At 33.5% G+C, this 10,050-nt stretch overlaps 1 protein-coding gene across 2 annotated transcripts in view; it reads right to left on the reverse strand.

Annotated features, from left to right (window-relative positions):
- The window catches only part of GLRA3 (glycine receptor alpha 3), a 184,642-nt gene extending 174,809 nt beyond the window's left edge, over window positions 1-9,833 (reverse strand). For both annotated transcript variants that reach the window (XM_055384458.2, XM_004040653.4), the window contains exon 1: window positions 9,357-9,833. In XM_055384458.2, coding sequence (XP_055240433.1) covers window positions 9,357-9,427 — 71 coding nt within the window. In that variant the 5' untranslated portion in view covers window positions 9,428-9,833. The remainder of the gene's footprint in view (window positions 1-9,356) is intronic.
- Window positions 9,834-10,050: the final 217 nt, after the last annotated feature.

Consider the following 10,050-nt stretch of genomic DNA (forward strand, 5'->3'; position numbering starts at 1 on the left):
GAAAACTTGAGGGCCCATGTGGAAATATCTCCATGAAGTTTGACATATTCTCTATTCCACATGGAAACTGTGGCCTGTGCCAACAGTGCTTTCCCTGACCATTCAAATTCCATCCTATTTTCTGCCCAAATTCCATCACCTGCTCAAGATTCACTTAATATTTCCTCCTTCTTTATAAAGAATTTATACTCCTTTCCATTCCAGAAAAAAATGTTTTTTCTCAATATTTATCATTATTACTATTTTGGGTAGTTATTCATAATTACATTTTCAGTTATTTTCAGCAAAGAATCATCACTCATCTACCTTTTATAGAGACTCACAGGATTAATGCATAAATGTATGTAAACAAAGAGACAAATGTTCTGTGATACCAATGGTTCTACATCTATCTAGAGAATTGGAAACTTATTAGAGATTCTGATCCCAGAACTGTAATAGGTGCAATAGCAGAAATTCAAGTATGATACCTTGAGAATATGCATCATTTATTTGATTAATATTTAGCATTGTCATTTAGTTTTGCTTTCTCTTTTCAGTGCAAATATCTTTTTTAAACTAGATGATTACATCATACATTGATTTAAAGATACACCTCATATATGAAATAGCAATTTTCTACAACTATTATGGTATGAAGTGTTATTTTAATCAAAAATATTTAAAAGAGAAACCATCACACATGAAAGCTGATTACTGCTGAAAAGAGTAGAGTTGGGAATTGTTTCCAAATAAGAACAGGTAAGGCATAAGTGAGTAAGAAAATGAACATTTTTAGATATTTTTTTCTAGACATTTTTCCCTGAAAAAGAGAGATAAGGGGCAAGTGGAAAAATATATTACCACAGACACATAAAATTAGGAATAAAGAAAAACAAGCTGCACCAAATTCCTCATCAAATGTTCCCCTGAATGTTAGAAGCGCAGAATGATAACATAGTAGTTTTGGTTATGCCTGGAGTTATTTATCTGAAATTGTTAATGTGCTTTAGAAAAGAAGAAATAGTGCTTCATGCCAGAAATTAGTGAGCTCTTTCAGCATGCTAGACACTCTTTTAAGCCCAGCAGAGAGAACTGGGAATGTATTTTGGTCCCTGCCCTCAAAAACTTCACAGTTTGAGCTAGACAGAGAACTCAGACAGTGGCAACAGTGCTGGGATATGTGGCACTGGCACACAGAGGAAGCATCCTCACCTAGACTTTAGGGAGACCAGAGACTTCTTAGAGAATGTGAAATGAGTTAAACAGGAATTAGCCAGGCAAAGAGATGGGATTCACATTTTTCTCCCAGTCATTTGATGCAGGACATTTGGGTAGTCATTTCACTGAGTCTCAAATCACTTATCTTCTTCAGGCTTCCACCTAAAGTATTAGATGACCAATCCGACACACTCCCTCCACCACCCACAGAAAAGGCAAACATTATTTGCTAGTGATTTCCTTACACCCTACTGCTATAGTAATTACATCTATTTTATTTTCATTACTAGTATTTTACTTGTTGCCACAGTTAGCTGCCAATCATTTTTTTTAAAATTTCATAGTAACATTACTGTCAGATTTTTGTACATATTTCCTAACTTCTGAAATGGAGAACATCCAGAGCTAATATCAGGACCAACTGTTGAAATCTTGCTTTATAACTAAAAGTTAACTTTAAGAAGGAATGTAAACTTTTTACATGTATTTGACATTAAAAACAAAGTCAACAGAGTCTAAACCTAGTCAACAGTGTATAGAAAAACAAATGACATAGAAATGAAAATATTTCCAATATTATTTTTAAAGTTATTTGAATAAAATTATGATATGACATTAGTAAGAGCAGCAGTGTCATGGAGAAAGTCCAGTGGCTTCTTGGAACTATATGCATTTATGGAAAAATATACTGCTAAAGTTCTCTAATGCTTTTAAGACTAACTTATTTTACAGAGTGTTTTACTTGTTTATTATAAAAAGCTGCAAAGCCCTAGTAAAATTCAAAATAAATAAATACTTTTTTATGATTTTATTTCTATGTCATGACCCAAAATTGTAAATTATATGACCCTAGTCAAAGTAGCATCATAAAAGCATAGCAACCATTATAACAAGCAGCAGTATCATCCCAAGGTGGGTGGGCAGAAGTTTTTTCTTTGGGGGATAAAAAGTCTTATTATTTTTATTTTTAAAATAAATATATAGAGAGAGTACATAAGAAAATACATGATGTATCTGTGGTATTACAATTTCATGGAAGTCAGTTACAAAAAATGTCTACAAAAGGTGCTTTAAGAGGCAATAATGAAAAAAGTTGAGAAATATACATTACATTCACAATACAAATTCATTACACAATACAAATTCAGTTTTTCATGGGGCAAAGAACCAAACTCTTCTCTTTTCCACTAGATGCTGCCAATTTGTATCTGTTTTACAACCTCTTCTTGAAGTAGGTAATATTTTCTAAGGAGATTGTTTGATCCTATAAACTTTATGAGATCTTGAACACAATACTTCCTTTTTCTCCACTTGATAACACAACTAAATAGAATTCAAATCTAAAATCTTAGAAAGATGTGACAGACAGGCAGATGTCATCTCAGTGCTTATATATTATTTGTTGAGCATGCATGACATTGAAATAAACATTATGGAGGTAAAACAAAGACCAGAAATGATTCTATCCCCATGGGAGTTAAAATTTAGATACACAGAGACAACTTGCATGAAAATCTAAAACACAAATTGGAAATGGATATCACAGGTTCTCCTCTCCACAGTGATACAGTGTTAAAAGTTGGGGTTTTGCTTCCCCAGTACTTAACACACTGCTTTGGATGTAGCCATTGCTCCATACATTATTATAGAAGTTATAGAGATATTCAGGTAGAATGCCATGGGCTCTCTGAAACTAGAGAATCCAAACTTCATGCATGGAGCACCTCCATGGACATTATCATTTAAAATCATGGCTCAAATATAGGCCCAATTTTTATGAACAGGAAGGTCATCATAAGTGGAGAAAATCCCCAAAGAACACAGAAACAAACATTTATGGAAGCACATATAGGAAAAAATAGTTCATTTTGTCTAGAAGAAAACAGAGGACATTTTATTTTTTACTAATTGAAAACAATAAATATTTTCCTTCTGAGTAAACGAGTCCTTATCACTGGGAATTTTAAAGATTAAGGGATGACCACCTGTTGAAGATGTTCAGAGAGTCTAAAATTTAGGTAGGATATTGGATGGACCAGTTACCTCCATTGTAAGCCCAATCATTCTATGTTGGCAATGGTTGTATAATATTATCAGAAATATATCAGGGTTTGGCCATAATTCCTGATTGGTTATGGCAAATGTTTGTATGTACTCATGGAGAATTCTTCATCGCTTACATCGGAAATGCTTCCATTCAGTAAGCTTTTTCCAGAGACCTTTAAATTGTATGCTATTCCTAATTGTACCACTGAGGTGATTGCTTCTGTGCATCACGTTGCCTACAAGGTACTGGTAATACTTCCTCCTAAAAGCATCTCTAGTAAGGAGATTCTGAAAAAATTTCAGAAATAAATTATGATGGAGCTGCATTGTTTTACCACTGTTTCCTCTTCTGATAACATCTCAGGATTTAAAACTCCATTTATTGAAAATGTGTGTTGTTGCCATGCAGTTGTTAGAATAGCTTCATTTACTGTTACTGAACAGCTCATTCCATATATACACTGTTTGTTGCTAAACAGTTGGTTCTGTCTTTGAATTTCTGCCTGCACTCCAGAACCAGTTCTCTGGAGTTACTCTTCTCTTTTGGCCATTTCCCCAAGCAAAATAAAGCCACAGGGTGTACCATCCACCTAATAAAAAAACTAAAACTCAAAAAATAACAATATATTTCCACATATACATGTACATACATATGAATTTGAGGCGGGTGGACCGTGAGGTCAGGAGATAGAGACCATCCTGGCTAACATAGTGAAAACCTCTCTCTACCAAAAATACAAAAAATTTAGCTGGGCGTGGTGGCACGTTCCTGTAGTCCCAGCTACTCAGGAGGCTGAGGCAGGAGAATTGCTTGAACCTGGGAGGCAGAAGTTGCAGTGGGGCGAGATTGCACCACTGCACTCCAGCCTGGGCAACAGAGCGAGACTCTGTCTCAAAAAAAGAAAAAAAAAAAGAATTTATTTTCTGTAAGTACTATTAATGCAAGTATATAAATAATCCTATGGAAAAGGGTAGGAGACAAGTTTGGTGGGCAAATTAAAGAGGCTTTACTAGATATGTTTCATGATATAAGGAAAAGTAGATGATCTACCTTCTCCAAAATAATTCCCTGAAAATGTCCTGAGAAAACTTGAGTACAGTATGTCATCTGTAAATATGGACTAGTTTATTAGATTAGCTGAAATTAGAGAAATGCTAATGTTAAGGTCCTCTTGATAAGTGATAGAAAGATATTAATATATGCTATTAATAATAACTGGTACTTGATATAAATAGCATAAAACTATGATAAATCTGCAACTTCATCACTTGGTTCTAATAAGCCTCATCTCTACAGCTGAGCTCAGAGATCTCTGAGTACTTTTCCATGTTCTGTTCCAAGTGTTCTATCCTCATCGTTGACAAATGTATTTTCCATTCTTTCTTTGCACCACAGTATACTCACCTTTATAACCTTTTGTAAATCTGTCGTCTGGCAATTAAATCTATGCAAATATCTGAATTCCTAGCTGAGGCCAGGAAACCTAGCTCTTCTGCAAGCATCTTAACCTCAAAATACCCCAAACCAAATTCAATGTCCTCTTTTCCTCCAACTATCCAAATCCTGTACTATATTTCAGTATTTCTTTTAAGAAACTATATTTTGAAGAAAAATTCTCACATGGTTTCCAACTTCTAAAACAATCAGATTAAACTTTTATTCTAGTAGTGTGTCATTGTTTCTTTACATAGCTCTTAAATAATTGCTATCACCAATCCTATGACTAATTGTAATTTTGAGGTAAACACTACCCCTGAAGAAGAACCGATAGGGATATTTTGAGTCAAGTTATAAAACTATTCCTGTAATGATGACTACTCAGTTATAATTAAATTACTTCTTTCTAAATTTTAGCCATATTCCATTGTGAAGCAATGCTGTGACTCCTCCATATTCTTGTAGTTTTATTAATGTAACTAGCTCAATAGTTGTTGTTAGTAGAATATAGTTTTAAATCATGAACTGTAATTTCTTCGACTGAATTTGACAGTCACCTTTTCCCAATCACTTACTATATATCTGTATCATTCCTTTTGCATAGAATATTCTCTTTATATATCATTTTGCCCCTTGAACAAATATCTTACAAGGCCCACCACAAGTACCAAGGCTTCTTGATAGTTGGGCTTCCTTATATTCCCTAAAATATTGCCATCTGTACTTTTTTCTTTTGATGTTTGACCCTTTTCCGTTTATTCTAGACTCTAAGTTGCTAAATGGAAAAGGTGACATTTGTTCAATCATCCAAAGCTAAATTGTGCTTAGCACAATTTGTGCACAGAATTTCGTGAATAAATCTTGTTAAATTGCTTAATCTTACATAGTAAACACATAATTGCTGATTGACTTGCCTCAGTACACAGTTGTGTGTTTAAGGGAAGAAAAACTATATAGAAGAGGAAATATTTTTCAAGATGTTCTTTCAATTGGCAGGGCAAATTGCTTGAGGCATTGACTGGACTATGATTCTTCTATACATGGGACAATTTATTGCTATTTTCAGGGAAAAAGGGAAGAATCGTGTTATAGATAGCAAAGATTTTTTTAAAACTATATAGAATCTTGCTACACATCCATGTAGTAAATCATAATAATAGTAAAATTGTATTCCTAGAAATATAGTTTTCTTCAATATCTTACATAGAAAAATAGAGACAACATTAAAAAGGATTCCTCTCATCCTCCAAAACATACCAAAAGCAAAGCCAGTAAGCTCTATGCTAAGATATTTTACTAAGGCTTTGAAGTAAACCAAGAAAATATTACATTTTTTATTATTATGACATCTGAAATTCACACATTCAAGTTTTGACACAATGTGCCCTAATTTATTCAAGTAGCAATACTGTGTTGATATCAACTTGTGAAGATGAAAAATTAAATGATATGGCAAGAAAGTAATCAACTTAAATGAAATATTTTCTGCTGCTTCCCTGCTTTTGGAAGTTGTTCTGCAAGCTCTTCATAATCATCACTTATCTGCATTTCAAAGAAAGCTGAACACTGATGCTTTGTTCTTTATTTTATTAATATGATAACTAAAATCCAAAAGCCATAGAAAAATTATTACATAAAATAGCAATATCCAAAACAAGTATGAAAGTTTTAAAAACTTTTTTGTAAATATTTTGTAAATTTTTTTCTACTGCTTTTGCCTTAATAATGCTTATTTACTAAAGTACAAATGATACTTTAGTGCTTTTATGTTTTTGAAAGCACTAAAGTTTCATCTGCAGGTTTGTAAAAATATGCTAGAAATACTAAAAATTTGTATAGTACGATAACATTGCACTGATCAAATTGTGTTCTAGTAAGCAACAGAAACTCTTAGACATTACTGATATAAGTGTAAAAACATAGAACTATGTAGGAATACTGGCAGTATCTACTAAAGTTAAACACACCCATGCCTGTGCTATGCTTAGCAATTCCCCTTCTAGAGAAAGTCTTGGACCTCAACTTCATGATCCCAAAATGAATACATGTATTCACCACAAAAGATGTTCAAAGATATTCATAACAGTACTAACAAACTCTAAGAAATACCCAAATACCCATCAACAGGACAATGGATAAGTTAATTTTGATGTATTCATATAATGGCATATGATACAACAATGAGAATGAATAAGCTATTGCTACATGTAACAAGATGGATAAATCATATAAACATAATGCTTATAAAAATAAAGCAGACTCAGAGTAATTATATAAAGTTCTACAATGGAAAAGATATACTTATTATATAAGTCAGGAGAGTGATTACCTTTGGCCAAGGTAGTGCCTTGGAAAGGATTATGGTGGAGGAAGAGGGTGGGGTGAGTGCTTCTGTAACAGTCACACTTCTACTTGCTGAACTGTAGTCTCTTCACTTGGGTGTGTTCCCTTTGTAAAACTTTATCTAGAGGGAAATGTATTATTTGTGCACTTTTCTTTGTGTATGTTGTATCTCAATAAAAATTAAAAAAAAAATCTTCAAAGCCTATGACATAAAAAGTCTGTACTAGTGAATTATTTACTTATAAATATCTGTGGTTTCTGGTTGTTGTTGTTGCCTCCAAATTGCCCTGGTAAGCTGTTTTGAAATTTAAAAATATGTTAGGAATTAATGCCAATACTTTCTTTTGTCTTCATATTTTTTCTTGTTTCCTTTGTGCTCAATACATCAGGGCTAGAATTAGAGAATAAAGAATCATTTCCAGGAAGACATTTATTTTACAAAATATTTCCAGTAGAGGGAGCTTCCTTTTTTTTTTTCTATAGGAAATCCTCTTTTGGGGGCCATCACTAAAAGTGAAAATGCTTAATTTTTTACATATAATTAAAGTTCTTCATAGAGTGAAAACCTACTCTCATATAAGACTAGTCATGGATAGAGAAAAATTTATTTGATTTATGAATGGAGAAAGAAAAACTTGATGAAGAATATAAGTTACAAAGTAAACTTTTGTATGTTGTATGTCTTTTCAAAGAAGTACATTTTTGGGCTGCTCATAAAATTTATTTCTAATTAAAATTATTTAACATTTAAAAAGATAAATTCTTATAATCACAATCATCCATTTGAAATACTTTCTCATAACTTTTAACAAAATTGGACAAAAGTCAGAGAATCTAGTGATGAAGATTATTTATCTCAGAACATGTTTTAACAAATATCATAGTGATTGCCATTATACAAATTTAACCTCATTGACCAAAACATTTTAGTTTCTGACTTTAGCTTCCTAAATCTAAGTATCTATCAACTAAGCTAATCTGATTTCTTTGAAAAAAATGCATTTTACCATCTAAGCCATTAAGAAATATAGAGAAATAATCAATTTATATTTTAACATTAAGTTTGTACTCCTTTACATAATAATTTCAGAAATATAAAAGCTCCATATACTTGGCTTTAACTATTACAAATACAATTTCTGACAATTTGTCACAAAAATTACTAGATCATATCAAGATGATTTTTATTGAAAATACTTTGGTTAAAAATAGTTCAACTTCTTATTTTGGGAAAAAAATCAATAATTTCAGAAATAATAACCATCACAATCAGTTTCTATTATATATAGGCAAATCAAAATAATGTAACTTTCTATAAGGTAGTTTGAGATACACTATTGGTTTTTATAAGGTAGCCCAAAGATGAAAAATCGACATAGCAATAAAGAATATTTAAATACTTCAAGTAGAAATCAGTATGCATATAACTTAGTTACTCTAGTTATTGGACTTCAATCCTCCTTTGAAAACCTTGCAAGCCATAAAAATGGAAATCCTATGGTAATTAATTGTAACAGTAAAATAAAATTTATATTGGTGGGTCAAAATTCTATATGAGCAGTACCTTATTTTTACACATTCATTAAGAACGGGGTAAAATTATCTGATCCTTTGTCTAGTTCTCTTATACTCTTTAAATTATTTTTTTAAGCCTGCCAAATATGACAGGATCATGATAAGAAAATGACATGTCATAGAACAATTTCATAGTTTAATGGCTTTGTTATAATATTACTTTACTCAAGAAGATTATTCCTGACATAGAATATATCTAATAATCTATTTATGATTTTGCCTTCATGTATTACCTGAGCTAGGTCATTAGAAAATAGTACTTGCAAGGCCCTTATTTTGATTCATTTAACTTAACCTCTGAATACAGCAGCAATATTTGGAGTTTCTCTCATCAGTAAATGACTATGGTCTGTATTTCTGCATTAAAAAAAGTAATGTCTCGTTTCTAAATACTAAATGTTTTGTAACTTTCAAAAAAAGAGTAACACCCAAATTATATAATTCACTTAGAAAACGGGAACTTTAAAAGCAATTTGAGAAGGAAAACGTAGGCTTTTGAAATAATTTTTTTTTCTCAGCTGCAAATAACGCAAGATGCCAGTTACTAAAATGCACTAATCAATGAAAAAGCAAATGAGTAGGTCTCAGTAGATAGACTGCTAAATAATTTAGACAGAAAACAATACGATTAAATTGATTGTTTCAACAAGTCAATATGGAATTGCAAATTTCCCGGTCTCATCAATAACAAGTGGTTGCAACGTAATGCACAGGCTTAATGAGTTCTCCAACTGTTAAATCCAAGCGAACTCACCTGAGTAACAGTGCTGCTTCCCAGAAGTAAAATCCCGAAACTAATGTCCGAAAGTGTCTCACGTGGGCCATGATACGGAGAGATATTCACGATCCTGAAAATAGTCTTATCCAAGGCATGGGGAACCAGAAAGACAGAATGAAAATGTACAATCTAACCCCGCATGGTGTTAGTGTAGACTGATGCTTGGGAAGCTTCAGCACCTTAGACAGCTCCCCGCAGTATGCGGACCCCTTCTCAGCATTGAGCAGAAGTGGAGAGTCACAGGGTTATACATGTGCAGGTGATTTTTACAGTGAAATTACAAAAATGAGTGAGATGAAATGTCTGAAGTGCCTAGGTGCTGGGCAACAGTTCTCTAAAGCTCCAGCAGCAAAGGAAGAATGTTCGTCCTTCCCTGACTGAGACCCAGGATTGGAGGAAGAAGAGCAGCAACAGCCGGAAAGAGGACGCCTCTCCACCTGCTCCAAGCGCCGCCCGCCGGAATTCAGCTCTCCACCTTGGGTTAAAACCCGAGACCCGGAGCGCGGCAAAGGGAAGCGGGGGTGGGGCCGGACAACCCGGTCCTGTTGACCAATCACGACCGCACAGCGGGACGGAGTGACAGGCCACTTACGACGGTAGGCGGGGCTTAGCGCTTCACCCTTTAACAAAACCCAAACAAACCAAACGGCGACTGGAGCGAGGTGGGCAG

The sequence above is a fragment of the Gorilla gorilla genome, chromosome 3 (assembly GCF_029281585.2).
Source record: "Gorilla gorilla gorilla isolate KB3781 chromosome 3, NHGRI_mGorGor1-v2.1_pri, whole genome shotgun sequence".
NCBI lineage: Eukaryota > Metazoa > Chordata > Mammalia > Primates > Hominidae > Gorilla > Gorilla gorilla.